The sequence below is a fragment of the Orbicella faveolata genome, unplaced genomic scaffold, assembly GCF_042242905.1.
Source record: "Orbicella faveolata isolate gen_17 unplaced genomic scaffold, um_ofav_v1 contig_1, whole genome shotgun sequence".
Taxonomy (NCBI): domain Eukaryota; kingdom Metazoa; phylum Cnidaria; class Anthozoa; order Scleractinia; family Merulinidae; genus Orbicella; species Orbicella faveolata.
The window spans coordinates 28,692,494-28,708,402 of NW_028301536.1; the positions used below are offsets into that span (position 1 = coordinate 28,692,494).

Consider the following 15,909-nt stretch of genomic DNA (forward strand, 5'->3'; position numbering starts at 1 on the left):
ATTCCCTGAATTTTCCCTGACCGTGAATATAGTTTATTCCTTGACCATTTCCTAACCTGGGTAGCCCTGATTTTCGCTTCAAATGAACTTGTAAAAACGTTCAGGCAACGATACCCGCCTGATTCCTCCAAACTCACCGCCCCCCTCCTCGCCCTACTCCATCCCCTCCCTCATTTTCGGTAACATTAATTTCAAATCTCCCTTTTTTCTTGTCAAGTGCTATGAAAATAACATACCAAGCAAGAGGTCGAGTTTCCTTTGTTTAATCACTGAAATTGTATTTACTAACATAATACAAAAATATAACATTAGAGGAACACGTTAAAGTCTTTGACGAGCTAACGCACTGCAACTTAGGAAAGTGATCAAGACCTCACAGCTTATGAGCCAAAGTTCCACCAGTTCCATAACAAAGGTGAGGAATAGAAGCGATCGAACCATGTTAGGTTTTCTACGACATTCTGTCCTCTACATCGAGAAGATTTAGGTATACCTTTTTCCTGTTTTCGAGAATTAATTGTAGTCTAAACTGTCATGAGGTTTTTCTCCCTACCTCTTTTTTTAGTTTTTTTTTTTTTCAACTTCCCATAAAACTTGCTCATGCTGCCAAAGTTTTGATCACTTTCCTCAAAGTCAAGACTGTCAACTTAAACTTTACAGTGACTTGTTCTATAACGATTAGCAAGATACTTCCAAGAATCCTTTGCAGCCCTTACTATAGCCGTCATTTACAATCCACTCCAAATGACGTCTGCAAGTAAAGGAGACTGGTGCATAGAAGCAGGAAATATTTTCCTTTTGGAAATTTCTTTATACTAAGTAAGTAACAGACTTTTTTTTTACAAGGCAATTACGCACAAACAGTACTAAATAATGCCAGCATTTTCTCTTTCTTTTCTAACAAGCCATTCAACGTGTAAATTCAAAACTCTTCATGCATTCTTGGATCGAATTCGAAAAAAAAATCCTACGAAATTTAAAAACGTCTCTTTCTACAGAGTTAAACTGCCAACATTTTTCGACAGCCGGCAACATTGTTAGTATCAATGGTCATAATTTGTGTATCACTTACCTAGGAATACACTAAAAGAACAGACAAGAAACAGACCACATGTACACACAACTGACAGCCAACTTGGCAACAGATATTACAAACAACTTGCAACCAATAAAACTATTTTAAGTACCAAAATAGTTTTTCAAAAATAAAGAAGTGACCCCGTGCTTTTCGTGGAAAAACATTCTCTGCAAGTAAATACTTATAACAAATGAAGCCATCTTCTTTTTTACACAGCCAACTTTGTTTCAATTCTCACCAGTGAAACAAATGTTATTTTCAACCTTTCGCATAAAGTAAAGGTAGTCTACAAATATTTCAAATAAAATCCTTCAATCTAAAGGAATGACACTTCTCATACCATTTTTATGTACTAACCAATGCATTTTTCTTTCTTTTTTACTGAAAAGTTACTTAAAAAATATCACCGGAGGAAGTTTTGTCTATTACTTTTGATTGGATGTTTCATAACCAAGATTTGACCAGTTTTGACTCAAAATTTCATACATGACACTATAGTGACTGTTCATCATAATTCCAAATAAACCAATCAGAAACTTGAACCTAAGAAGAGCCCCCGCCAGCAACATGAAGATTTTTGACTCGAATATCAGATGTATCTGTCATGGTAGATGTGATGAGAATGCCACGGAAAAAAACCTGCTTTTGCAAAGTTTAAAAAAATTAACGTAGCTCTAATGCTATTCAAGACTGCGATCAACAAATTTTTACAAATTAAAGAGGTAAGTCTATAAAATGTATTTTACCACATGTTGTCACCTGAAGAATGAGGTGATCTGGAAATAAAATTGCTCAACAACCTTTCGCGTCAATATTTACAAGTGCAGTGGAAAAACTTGAAAAAATACGGCAGTGGGTAGGGGAAAAAATTGACACCACTGACATCCATCTCTCTTTCCAAAAATAATAAATAAAAATACATATATCTTATTAACCAAATGCAAGAGAGAAAATCTTGGCCATAGGCATCGCAGTATACATGTAAATGGAGTAAGGCAAGTCCCACACCAAAAACACAAAAGGCCGATATTCTTCCAGTATGACCACAGAAAGCTTGATTAATAAGAGACTTATTACACAACTTTTTAGATAAGAAACAGATATAAAAACGTTACCAACACTAAGAAAATGTTGGACCTGCAACAGAGAATCTGATCACCTGCTTTCAGTTATTGGCCCTCCCAGCTGTCTTAGGGGTCGTGTAATCAAAAACGAAACACCACAAGTATTAGCCTGAGTTGCACACAGCTCTTGATATGCACTCATAGGTACATGTACATGTAGTCCTATTCCCTACGAGACAGTTGTTTGAAATTCAAGCTGAGAAATTCCATATTGATGTAGAATCACAGAGATCAATAAAGCTGACTGACTAGAAACTGATCAGACAAGACAAATTTAAATAAATTACGAGCAAGTAAACTATGAAAGACTTGGTTATGAACGGCTTGAAGTTAACGACAGAAGCAGGTTTGTGAAGCTGATGTTCTGAGCATTAGGACTTGGTCAGACCAATTTGGAACCTTAGATTCACAAACTCACTATGGAAGTTAATTTGCCCTTATCAACTTCAAGATGATGAAATAACTAAATCTTTCACTCGCCTATTGATGCAGCCCAACAGCTTCTTTAGATCCTGCTAACTTTGTTCAATACTAAGAATGAACCAAAAGAACTTCCCCTCTGGAAGAAAAATTGCCCCATCCAATGCTTATGAACCTTTTTCCAAGTTTATTCACTGCATTAACATGGCATGCTCACACTATCTACCAAGAAAACTAAAACTATTCACTCGCATGGTGCATCAAAATTTCAAGTCTCAAAGACTACTGAAACCAAGGCCACATCTATCCTCTCCTTATAACTCTTCTCTTCCACCTTCTGTCATTACATAAAGTTCACTGAGCCAAACTAAAGCTTATTATATACTTCATAAAAACAGACTATAACTTTTAAAGCTATACAAACCACAGAACACTATCCATCAAACAAACTTGTGAAGCTTTCTGCAGTAAGCAAGTGCCACATAGGGCCATCAAACAGTGGCAATATCCTTTATTCCAAGCAGAGTCCAATCCTTCCATGTGGCAAATGTGTCCTGGCTGAATGGCTGCTGTCCATTTGACTAAATCAGTTAACAAAAGTAATTATACCGCAGCCAAATAAATGAAGAGTACTGTGCACTGAAGTCTACTTGGACGGTTTGATTGACGATAATTGACTTATAACCCGTAATAAAGAGCTGTTTTCATCCTTCAGTTTCTGGTTATCCCCACGTAGTTGTTCCACCTCCTAATGATGAAAATATAGAAAATAAAAATAAATTAATTTAATTTAATTATCACTAAACAAATATTACTGACCTCCAAACTTTTCCAATACTGTGGTGTGACAAAACAGAATCCCTTGTCACATATTCACTACTAGTGGCATGTCTGCAACATGTGTCTGTGCAGTGAATTAAATTTCAGCAATACAGTATATCAAAAGATGTCCATTCTTGCACTGACCTTAGCAGTGCCAAGAATAAGACATTTATCTCCTTCTAGCCTCTCACACATTTCTTTTATTTCTCAAAATTAATTTGGTGTCACTGTTCAGTTGGTGGGAGGTGCAGTGGCCTAACTGATAGTGTGCTGGACTCTAGACTCGGTGCTTTAAGGTCATTCACTTAGTTAACTAACGTTCATTCCCAGATTTGTTCATCATAATGTGAAGGTTTGTCATGTTAGGTTGCACTGTACATAGTTCCAACATCTCTGAATCAACTATATCATTTCCTGCTCTTTAAATGTCAGCTTGACAACGTAATGATATTTCAGTTATGGAGGAGGCCATGTTTACTGTTGAGAATAACTTGGTTAATAATAGCCCATCTGTAGATCTATGTGTAAAACCACGCAATTGCAGTCCCATTCAACATACCAAAACAAAAATATCAATACATATACCTCACCTTGTTTACTTTATCAAGTGCACTTTTATAATCTTCTATCTGATTTTCATAATCATCTATCTTTTCAAGCAGCTGCTGCACTTGAATGGTCTCACTATCTTTTTGCTACAAGGTTAAGACATAACAGATTGATAAATAAATGTAGGCCTCTTTCATATTTATAGTGAAGATCTAACTCAGGTCTAAAACCTAGAACAATAAATCAACAGAAATCGCATTGGGGTCGAGAGATGATTAATTTTTGTTTCATTCCAAAAACTTAGAGCCATGAATGAACTATAACATATTGAAAAGGCCGTTTGGGGTGAGATTATCCAATATAGCCTAAAATTAGGGTTAAAGCCGCAGTTTTGAAACCACAAATCTGTGAAAAAAAAAATGCAAGGCTTTGCCTGTAAAATATTCATTGTACAGGTGAACTGTGTTTCAAGTGAAACAAGCCATTGATGATAAAAATGATGCATTTTAAGCCATTACTTTTGGATCAAAAATAAAGATAAAATTGCAGACTACTGATCTAAACTCTTAGCAGGGAGGAAGAAGGGTCCACTATTACCAATTAATAACCAAAGGTTACAGGATGTTCAACAGCTATGTGAACTATTTACACATAACACTCAACGATGACAGTGGCCCAATCTGATGAGGACACGTCCACTGTCTGCCACCCTACTGATCACCTGAGCTGTTTCCATGCCAACCAGGCAACAAGAACAGTTGTGTATAACAACCAATTCACGAATGTCACCTTTGACACCACAGTAACTAAATTTATTACTAACCAGACAGAAGAGTGTACTTACAACTTTTTGTTCTATTCTTTTGTTTGAGCTAGGAAACAAATAGTATCAGGTTGTTAGTTACTAATCAAGAGGCATATGGTTCAACCTTTCAGTACTGTGGCCAGATGAAATTCCTGACTTGATTTCCAGCAGTCTAGAGTTAATTTTCTAACTTTGAGCTGGTCTGATACATGTACCAGTGCTGTGCAGCTTGAGATTGTATCACATTTGTAGCCAATTGAAGGAGAATTGAGATTCACCAGTAAAACAATCTATATTAATTTTACTGTATCATGATTTGCAGGCCTATAACATGTATGTATGACCAATTTCAAGCACAAGTTCAAGTAGCGGTACCTTAAAGGCACAACAAAATGCCCATTTTCATCATTTTTTGTTCACCCTGTATAAATTTCTCATGTTTAAAAATGCACACTTCACAGAGAAAATGTCTTGAAAAATTGCTGTCAAAACACTCAGGCTGCTCAAACATTGAAAAATACTTGAGTTATGCAAGCTACTGAATAATGTAACTCGAGTGCAAGATGTTACATGTATCTGGGTCAGGGGAAATGTACTGGGCTAGTCGAAGCATATCATAAACAGTGGAGAAATGCAACTTAAAAACAAACAAATTACACTAAACTTACCCTTTGCTTTTGGGGGAATCCTAGAACAAAGAAAAGATGCACAAATATTTTAGTGGAATAGACTAATAAAGAATACATTACCTGCAAAGTCAATCCCTAAAACATTTGGAAACCGAACCCAGTTTCACGCAATCCTTGGACTGAATTTGATTTACAGTGTACAAATAGTTTGGTAATCAAAGGTAAACAAATGCAGAAATTCAATACAAACATGGGTTAACTCAATAATGTTTGTCTCACTCCATTGTGAAACACAAATTCAAGCCAAGAATCAAATGGATTGATTGAAATTTGGTTCTACTATTTATGGCTATGCTGAGTAATAGTGAACATTTCTTTGACATGAAAAACATTAAAAGCAAGCTTGGAAGATAATGACATTTAACAACAGTTAGCAATACTAATTTTCAACAATGAGTACTGTTACACTGTGGCCCAAAACTGTTACATTCAAAACCTTTGATCTTGATGAATGTACTTCAGCACCATTTGTCTATAATAATGTACTTGTATCACAGAGACAATAATTTCAGCAACAGGCACACTGCTATGACAGACCACAATTATCTCCTTTTCACCTTGCATGCATGACCTGGGATCACCCAAATTCAAAGAAACATCTAGACTAGGGTCAGATTCCAAAAGGAGAGAAGAGCCACTTGAGTTGCTTTTCAGTGGTAAAATAAAACTCAAAGATTTTTGATACGAAGTGCACATCTTTCTGTTCTACATTCTGGAGAATGACATTTCTTATGCTAGAATATTATTTTACACCATAAAATACGGTTTACTTTACACTAAGAAGGTACATTTTTAAAATATGTACTCTAATGTGACTGTTCTTGAAGCTGTTTACAACTTGAACTATGGACAAACACTTTTAACATGATGATTATGGTTTCCCAAATTAGGAAATTTAACTGATCTTCTTTATGAAAAAAAAATGTGATCAATCTGTTATAGTTTCTGCAATGCTCGAGCTGAGTTGTAACTGGTAAGGTACTAAGATCTACTGAATGTTTAAGAAGCAGACAGACAATCAAAATGTACAACAGAAACTTTAGAAGCTTTAAAAAGTCCAAAACTGGTACAATATATAAATAAACACAGTAAACCAGAAAATTGTTCTTCCAATACATGGACCATGAAAAGACAGCCAAAGGTATTGTGCATGTTTGCACACAGATGATAAATAACAAATCCAAAACAACACTTTCCAATAGGTAACACCAATTCAAATAACAACAAACTGCTGGCAAAGAAAAGCTTGTCATTACCATTTTGTACAAAGGGACTGCTGTTGCCACAAAACCAATCCACTTCTTTGGCTTAAGACAAGCAAAAGCCAACCAAACCAGGGTAAAAATGATACAGACACGGCTGCAAACAGTTGTGAAATTTGCCCTCTTGACAAAGAACTGTGATGGCACTCATTAGCAGGAGATATACGATATTTCCCACAGGATATCCATTTAAATTCACATAAGGTACAGTTAAATAACCTTGTTATCTCTCAGTGTCGCTTGGTTACTATCAAGTTTCCAACATATGCATTTCACTCTCACAACAGCCATACTTTGTGTTTAAATAGAATCATTTTACAACAAACACAAGATTTGTGGTAATGATGTTAAAAATCTATTTTAATACCAATATTCTAGCATTTAACAATCTAAACTGTTGTAAAACAAGTCTTTGTTGTCTAAAATAACTTGTCTGATAACCAGCTTCATGACTAAGAGAGAGTTTCAAGGGTTTTAAATGCCCAAATTTAGAAACATTAAGAATTTCACTGCAGGCATCTCAAAATTTGATCCCGTATAGTTTACACAGATTTGACAAGGGGATTTAATGTAACATTTCTCGCTTTTCAACCTAACTTTTCTATATAAACAAGGCAAATACGTGGAAAACCAAAAAATACACATGGTTGTACACATCGCCATGTCTGAAAACCTGCATAAAAACAAAAACACATTTTCACCGTCTCTGTGTATAAGTATTTGACTGTACGGAACTACATACCTCCAGCGCTTCATCATCGTTCGCTTGCTCGTTCTGTTGCGTGTTTGCCTTTACTTGCTTCGAAACGGAATCATCGTCCTCGCTCTAAAACCACAAAAAATACGATTCAATAATAAGTTAGCTGCTTACTGAAGCAGTCGTACGCTAAATACGTGAACACGAACCAACAACAGTCTTGAGGTATAAATGAAAGAAGACATGGCTCAGATCAATATAACCTCACTGAGTTAACAATGAGGAAAGAACCACACAGAATTTTCTGGTTCTTATTTTGTCGTAGTGTGATCGAACTTGAGCTCGCGAAGACAAACCTACGAAACGTCCATCTCAAATCTAGAGTAACAGTACGAAACAAAATCCGTCACATATGTTTACACTCGAAAAACCGAATCTAATACGGCCAGTGAAGTTCATGATACAACAATTAAGCTTAAAAATACTCTGGAACAAGTTCAAACACAATAACCAGGTATTTTTATGGCAATTACATTTCATCTATGGCTGATATCAGCCGAAATAATTTTTGGAAGCACTACACAGTAATTCAACTGTTAAGAATAAATTAAATTAACATCATTTCGCTGTGGAAAGTACAAAAGATGGAAATTCACGGGTTTAAGGAGTTTTAAGTTAGCTCCAGTCGTCAATGAATTGAAATTTAAGTCTAAATAGTGTCAATTATTTACAAAACAAAATTATGGTTTATAGAAAGGCTTCAAAGCAACTGGACAAAAATTTACTTTTATCTTCGTCTTGTAACAATAGTAATTACGAGAAAGAACAAGAAATTTGCCACCATTTGTTATATTGTCGTGAACTTATTAATTTCCACTTTTCTTGAAAAAGCACTAGAGCTGGATTGATTTTAATTTATTGTTTAGATTTGCCGATGGTAAATTGCAAATACAATTATACACCTTTTATCGAATTCTCTGTACAAGAATGTAAATTTCCAGTGTCCATGGTAGTGTAAAAAGTAAAACTTCTTGGAAGAGTATATCGTAATTTCAGACAACGCGTAACCAAAAAGAATACAGCCCTCTTGATGGCAAATGATTCAGTGAAGAGCACAAGATCTGTAACTGTAAAACTTCGCCGTGTATTCTGCATAAAAAGACACATCCTACATTGTTCGTGACGCCGAAATCCTATACTGTCAGAACTACTCGACAAATAACTCAAACAGATCGGATAGGGTGTTCTTTTAAACGACAAAATACCGAAATAGGAACACGGTGATCAACAGGCGACAAGTAAAAAACATCATCGAGATTACTCACATCTCCTTCTGCACCGGGCATAATAACAACTCCTGTTGATCTTCGTTTCTCTCTCAAATGTCTCTTGGCCTGTCTCTTATGCGCGCTTTCGCTCTTTCTCTCTTTCTTTAGGGTCTTCTTCGGCGATGTTTCTTCACTAGGAGCTGCTGCCCCTTCTAAAGGCGCCTCGTCATTGGCATTCGCTTCAGGTTCTTCTTTAGGTTTCCGCCTATCTCTTCTGTCTCGTCTCCCAGAGTCTCGATCGGCACTGTTAGCCAGATCATTCGCAACTCCACTGTCGTCCAAACCTGGACTATTGTGTTCCTTAGAAGGCGATGGAGTCCCATCTATCCCATCAGCATAACGATTAACCCTTCGCTCTCGTCGATCATTTCTATCTCGTTTGTATTTAGTCCTATGAGTTGGAGCGGCATAACTTTCATCCGACCCGTCCGCCATTACTATGACAAGGGAAGCCTTGCAAGCGATAGCTCAACTTCCTGCGATGGTAAATTGGCTAAGAAACCGTTTCGAGATGCCAGTTATGTCATTAGTTACTGCAGAAATACCTCAACTCTGGGCTGCAGGCTTTACCGTTTCAGTGCAGCGAGGTTTTGTGGAAGAATTTAGGTTACAATGGGGTGTAAATTCTTGAAAACAACCCAAGCAGGCAGCCAACGTGCATGAATATTACCCAGAATTTTGTGATTTAGACAACAGACATGCGCAGAGCGATCGCAGCCAAATTCCACCCGTTGGCTGTGATTGGCTGATTTTGAAGACAATATAACCTCACCAACTGACACACCAAACATGTAATTGGACACTGAATTGAAATAAAATCCAACTAATAAACACATTTAAATCGGTATATACGTCAATCACACTGCATATTCTACGAGATGCTCGAAATATTTTGCCTTTCTGGCTGTGGCGTGACTTCAGCGAAGTAAAATAAGCCGATAAGGGCGAATCAAAAACCTTCAGTCGCTTCCAACGAGGTCTTCATGGTTTGTGATTTCATCGGAATTCAACCAAGCGTGTCGGAGTGAACCCGGATGGCAGTAATTGAATTTCATCCTCTTTGTTTACTTAGAATATAAAATTTTACTGACATTGTCTTGATAGCATTGTTGTTTGAATCTTACCATTTACACTTGAAGAAATCGACTTCCAAGCTCGGAAACGTTAATAAGCCGATATACAGGGCTCTCTTGCAGTAACCCTGTTGACAAAGCCACGTCTGTTTACGGGGCGTAAGGGTAAGTGATCAGATTAAAAGGCCTTGCATGTAACGAAGGGTGGGAAAAAGGCAAAGAATGCACAAAAGACAGACAACACACAAATAGACGTTCAATTGTAGACAATTACCGCAGTCTCAAGCGTAGAATGAAAAGTTTTTCCCATTATAAAATCGTTAGATTTGCTGACAGGTCATTTCTCAGATTGACGGGGTCGAAGAAGGTGATGCTACGTTCTCAGTGAAAAAGAAAATAGAAGCATGTGTCACAATATTAGAGAATTTGCAACTTTTTCACTGTAAGCAAGCCGAAATCATAAATTTCCCTCTGCCGATTGATTACAAGAGACTGCCCTAAGTCAAAATGATTTTTTATGCAGCGTCCTCGAGTTTTTGCAATTTTTTTCGAACGGTTGACATAATTTTTAAATTATAATACATGTACAGAAAAAAAAAAGCCCAAGTATATAAAGTTATGTTTGTCTTCTTTACGGCTTTGCTCAGTAAAAGACCAGGAGCCAAAGATTGATTTGAACGTGAACATGGATCATAACGATTGAAAATGAACTGCAAAAAATGATTGAAAATGAACTGCTAAAATCACTTTCACTGGTGCTGGATGGCATCTAATTGTTAGCTGAAAGCAGTAATTGAATAAATACTTACCCCTTTGTCTGGTCTTGGCCCAGTTTCACGCTCTTTCAAAGGAGTATGCTGAGAATCAAAATATATCAGCAGTTTGTGTCCGCGAAAAAGAGTTCTCGTTTTGTTGAATTGGGCCAAAAAAACTCACTTTCCAAATAAATATTTTCTCGAAGTTTTAGTTTCAGCTATATAAGGGATGAAGACTCTTTTCTTAATCCTGTCTTTCCTTCGATACCGTAATGACGAATTTTCAGCATCGATCGATGGCATATATAAGATAACATAACATAACATAACATTTGTTATTTGTATTGCGCCTTTTCTATAAAATATTCAAAAGCGCATCACAACAGTAATTAATAACTAAAATTTTACAAATCTTCCTATCAAAATCATAAAAAATATTTACATTAAATGGGTAAAAGATAATTACAAATAAAGATATAGATATGCTAACATAACTGAAATGATTCCTTAGATAAGACCGGATTACATTCAAACAGATTATGGTATATTCCAAAGCAATGTTAATAATAGAGAGATGCCATATATCTCCCTATCATCCGTAAAAGTATGTTCGTGGTACTTCAAAGTATCAGAATATTAATGTACAAGAAACGTCACGTCACCGCCAAAAAGTCACTTAGAAAACATAGATCGCCTCAGTTTAGGTCAAGGACAACCTCATATAACATGGACTGGGAAATACGATTCATTCAGTGTGAACAATTTGCAAAAATACTGATCTGCGCGCTAAATGAAAGTAAAACAGTAGCCAAATGCAATCAACCAACCAGTATCACTATACTTGGCGTTCACACCTAAGCCGGAAACATGCAAAATGCGTTCGTTCTAGATATAGTAAATATATAGTCCATAAATCATAATCACGCCAGAAAAAGAAAAAAATATATGTTTGTAGATATTAATTTGGCACGAACACAGAGGCAACCGTTGAGTAATTGTGGCAATTGTTTCTCATTGCAAAGCCGTACTGCATGGTTACCTTTTGAGAGTAGTACTGGAGATACACCAACAAAGTGACTATTCAGTGGAACACAGAGCTACTTTACCACCTATACCGTACATATCCACTCCGGCCGAACCAGTAGTATCACACGAAACCAGTGAAGTAAACAATACTAGAAGTAGCCTCTTCCAGGCGTTTAGTTAGTTGGGGCTTAGCGCCATAAAATGGCGCACGAATGAATAGGGCACAAGCGTGGCGCGGAAAGGTGCACCAACTCCGCCCTTATTTTGCATGCGCTGCGCTCAGCGACTAACTAAGTGCCTGAAGGAGGCTATGCTACAGGCAAAGGTATTACAAAGCCGACTTGTTCTCAACTGTTCTGAACTGAGGTGGTAATTGTCTGTTCCTGGACGCACAAGTGGCGGGGATGCTGCTGCCTTTTCCTACCTCAGGAATTTTTATAAGGAATTTATCTCTTTCAGGACCTGTTTTGCGTTCTGGCCAAGTGGTTCATAGATGCAGATGGAGCTGATCAAGGTTTCTGTAGCACTGAGCGGCTAGGAGTACTTTTACCCCAAGTTCACTACGAAGTCTTCTTTGATGTGTTTGGAATGTAATTTGTTAATTAGGTTTAACTATTTCTCCAAACAATATAAGTATGAAAACGTTCAGACGTGGGCGTTATGTCTGTGTCAGCTATAATTCGCATTTAATTAGTTATGGCGTCTTCGCAGATCAGTGGCCGGTGGTTGTTGTAGCCGTTGTCCTTGGCAATCAGACGTGTTACTCTGACAGCGGGCAGTAGGTACCAACGACTTGACACGGAAACCTCCATTACAAAAGTGCGGGGTTAGCCTTAGTTAGCTTGGTGACCCACACAGTACAAGCAGTACACCGTTACTAGCTTAGGTTCAAAAGCATTATGTTCTTCCACCCGTATCAGACCAAAACCATTCCTTTCAGGAGACCAACTTTAATGAGCGGAGCAACAGAATTACGGAGGTGTCCATAGCGACCAACCATCTTTCAGTTTATAGCCCTACAAAGGAGGGGTTGGCGGGCGAGGTGGGGATCCTCCATGTTGTCGGTCCAAATTCTAAAATGTCCCATGAAACTGCTTTATCACTCCCGCTAGGCCCGGCGCTGTTGGAAATATATTGGAATGTCGCTCTGCTCTTGTCGATTTCATGTACTGCTTCTACTTTTTGGAAAACGGAAGAGTATTAGATTCATGTAATGGAATTGTATTCTGGAAGTTATAGGCCGATGACGTCATACGTTGTTAATGGAAAACACATTTAGTTTATTTGTCAAGTTCAGTAGCTGAGGAGATAAGACATACGTACCCAATGTTTCTTTTAATTTCACTTTACTTTCAAGTTTTCATATTACATTAGGAAGATTTTATTTAGCACGCCATTGAATATATGGCATCCTCGTCTCGGAGAGCCGATGGTCAGCGCGTCACTGTCGACAGGCTCTTAAGTGACTCAAAAGCCCGATTCTTGAGTGGCAGTCTTTGTTGCAGCTGGTACAGATGTAGTTGGTGGCCTCACGAACTTATACTTGTCGTTCCTTTCTCGCCGTCCGCTTAATTGTCGCCTCGGCCCTGGCCTTCGTCTCGGCCATGAATGCCCCCTCCTTCACACCGTGACGCCAGGCGGCGCGGTCTTGCACGAGGACCTCCCAGGTATTGGGATTGAATAACATCTAAAAATCAGCGTTAAATAGCCAAATTTAAACAAACCAAACAAATGAATCAGTGTCTAAAGAAAAGCATGTAGTCGGTTGGTAACTATTTCAAGTAACTACAATAACTGTAGGGAGATCTATTTTACTTCAAAGGCACTCATTACTAGTCACGTGCCGGATCCTAACTGACCCAAATGTTGGGGCTTGGATGATACTTAAGAAAACTACGATCGCGCCGCCAACGAAAATGTCACCAAACAAAAGGTTTAAGGACATTGCTCTGCACGTGTGTTTTAAATCTTGGAACATTTCCGACCCGTTATCTGCAAAACAACAACGTGAAATGACCAAGTTCTACGTATTTTGGAGGACGTGAACCGCAATGGCTAATCTTTCATATTTTCCTTTGGAATTGAACTCTGTCATTTTAAAGGTTGCTCAACCTTCAGCGCCCTTCAATTCAGAGGTGGCCGTCCCTGGAAAGCAAAGTGGTATACCCAAGAGACCTCTCCCCAATTCCCCTTGTAGCACCAGATCGAGGTTAAGGTGAACATTTTTACGCTTCTTTTATTTTCATCTACCCTAACCACAACTTAACATTGTTCGTCAAAATACGTGAAAGGTCCATTATACTACATGGCGAGGCTCAATAATCATCCCTGTCGAGAATGGAACCCACTTTCTTTTTATTGTATTAATATAGAGACCCTCTCATTATGTTTTATATGTTTCTTCCAAGAACAAGTCTTTTTGTTCTTTTCTACTCATTTCAGGTCAGAGTATGTCTTAACTAGTATTTGTCGAGCTCCAACGTTTCGCTGCTTACAGCATATGTCTATTTTATTCTTACAGCATGGCACAATCCGATGAAGGCGGACGTCGTTGCGCACAAACGTAAACTATCTCCGGAATCTGAATTTTGATAGAAAAGGCTTTGAATATATATTGAGTATAAATAGACGAGCTTTGGTCAGCTTCGATCAGTCTTCGCTTGTTCAACTTATGACGTCACTAGCCAGGCGCATGCACTAAACGATTACGCATTCGACATCACTAACGGCGCATTTACAACAAACTAATCATAAACACATTTCAAGCTCGTCAGTCGTACGTCGGTTTTAGTACAATAACGTACAATAACTAGTCTGGGGCAACTTGGTTCCCGTGAATTTAAACTTGAACTTGACAATTCCATACATTTCTGTTGGGTTGCACCTGGATGGCTATTTTCGTTTGACCAACCGGAAAATGTCAAGAATGAATGGACTTAATGAAAGGTAACTGTTTCACATAAACATAAAATTCCGGACGTTTCCACTGTAAGTGCATGCAACCTGATCATTCTTTGTTTGTCTCATTGCAAGATTGCCGTGGTCTTCTTTTATTTTTCTCTCTTTTTTTTCTCAGGTTGTCAGTGTAGCTTTTCCATGTGTTAATTTTTGCTCCAAAGCTAGCCTGACTATAAAGTGCATGGGTTTTCAGGGGCTAAGAGTAAATGTTGGCACGCGCCACATCTGGTTAATGGGATACGCCAAATCTCCAATGGAATTTCCGTGCTTGAATTTTTGCTTTCTATTTGCCAAACCATAAACTAACCCGTTTCCTTTGGAAATGGTAAACAACCCTAAAATTACCATCTGAAATAAACCACAGGAAAGTGACCTGTTCCATTCCTTTCAAATGTTTAATGCTACCGGTCAGTGCCAGGCATCGCGCAAATTCATATCAATAAGCAGGTACCACGGTTCCAGGCGATGTGACGAAATCTTTAATTTAAATCGTTAATGGAATTTCTATTGTAATCCGGATTTCAGTACGTCTTTAATTTTGCACAACCGGTCGGTTATGTCAGATGCAAACAACTATGGTATAAATTTCAAATCGAGAGAATGTGTAACAATTGAGCAAGCGAACAGCGGTTGGGTTGAAACCGAACCAATTTGACATCAACGAGACGTAGTTGACGAAACGAAATTAAAATACTGATTCTGGTTTTAATGAAACTTATCATTGAATAAGATTAGTTGGGTTTTGGAGAGTGAAGGTCACAGAGAGCTAATGAGCCTTACCTTCTCCCTTACCAGTTTCACTGGCAGATCTAGAACCTCGCTATTTCGAACATTGTTATCTCGAACTCCCCGCTATCTCCGACTCGATCATTTTCCCTTGGATATACTTTTTCAGTCACTAGCTTGCTATCGGCTATATTGAACTCCCGACACCTCAACTGTCTTTAGTTTTCCTTTTAACTGTCATTACAGGGGCGGATCTAGGGGGAGGGTGCAGGGAGTGCGTACCCCCTCCCCCGAGATGAAGAATTCTTCTTGGTATTCACTTTTAAAATTTGTTTACTTCACAAGTCAGTTACGCTATTCTTTAGTGGTGCACCCCCGCCTGAGTAAAATCCTGGATCCGCCCCTGAATAAGAATCCGACCGCCTGTCAGTCAGTTTTCTGTGCTACTAGGTACCTTCCATGTTTCCGCAATGCAAACTGTAAGGATGCTTAATACTAAAAACAAAAACCGGCCTTTTAGCTCATGGAAGTTTTACTCTGTACTTGGGTCAATGTAGTCGCCCAGTGCACCAGGCTATCCCGAATTTAGAAAGCATG

General features: G+C 38.1%; 1 protein-coding gene and 1 long non-coding RNA gene across 2 annotated transcripts; one reads left to right on the top strand and one right to left on the bottom strand.

The window, feature by feature from the left end:
* Positions 1 to 247: 247 nt before the first annotated feature.
* On the bottom strand, positions 248 to 9,476 carry LOC110040965 (uncharacterized). Its single transcript, XM_020746229.2, has 6 exons — positions 8,772 to 9,476; positions 7,492 to 7,575; positions 5,467 to 5,486; positions 4,838 to 4,865; positions 4,035 to 4,139; positions 248 to 3,370 (listed from the first exon to the last, which is right to left on the bottom strand). Exons 1-6 carry the CDS (start codon positions 9,207 to 9,209, stop codon positions 3,269 to 3,271), a joined length of 777 nt encoding a protein of 258 aa, XP_020601888.1. The 5' UTR covers positions 9,210 to 9,476; the 3' UTR covers positions 248 to 3,268.
* A 403-nt stretch (positions 9,477 to 9,879) lies between these two features.
* Positions 9,880 to 12,276, top strand: LOC149118677 (uncharacterized). The gene is made up of 2 exons (XR_016205522.1): positions 9,880 to 10,012; positions 12,088 to 12,276. It is a non-coding gene; the product is annotated as an uncharacterized LOC149118677 (long non-coding RNA).
* Positions 12,277 to 15,909: the final 3,633 nt, after the last annotated feature.

Coding starts and splice junctions, on each gene's coding strand:
- LOC110040965 (XM_020746229.2), bottom strand. CDS start 9,209: ATGGCGGACGGGTCGGATGAAAGTTATGCCGCTCCAACTCATAGGACT. Junction 4,866..5,466: donor GATTCCCCCAAAAGCAAAGG/GTAAGTTTAGTG, acceptor TTTGTTTCCTAG/CTCAAACAAAAGAATAGAAC. Junction 3,371..4,034: donor CACTTGATAAAGTAAACAAG/GTGAGGTATATG, acceptor TTTCATCATTAG/GAGGTGGAACAACTACGTGG.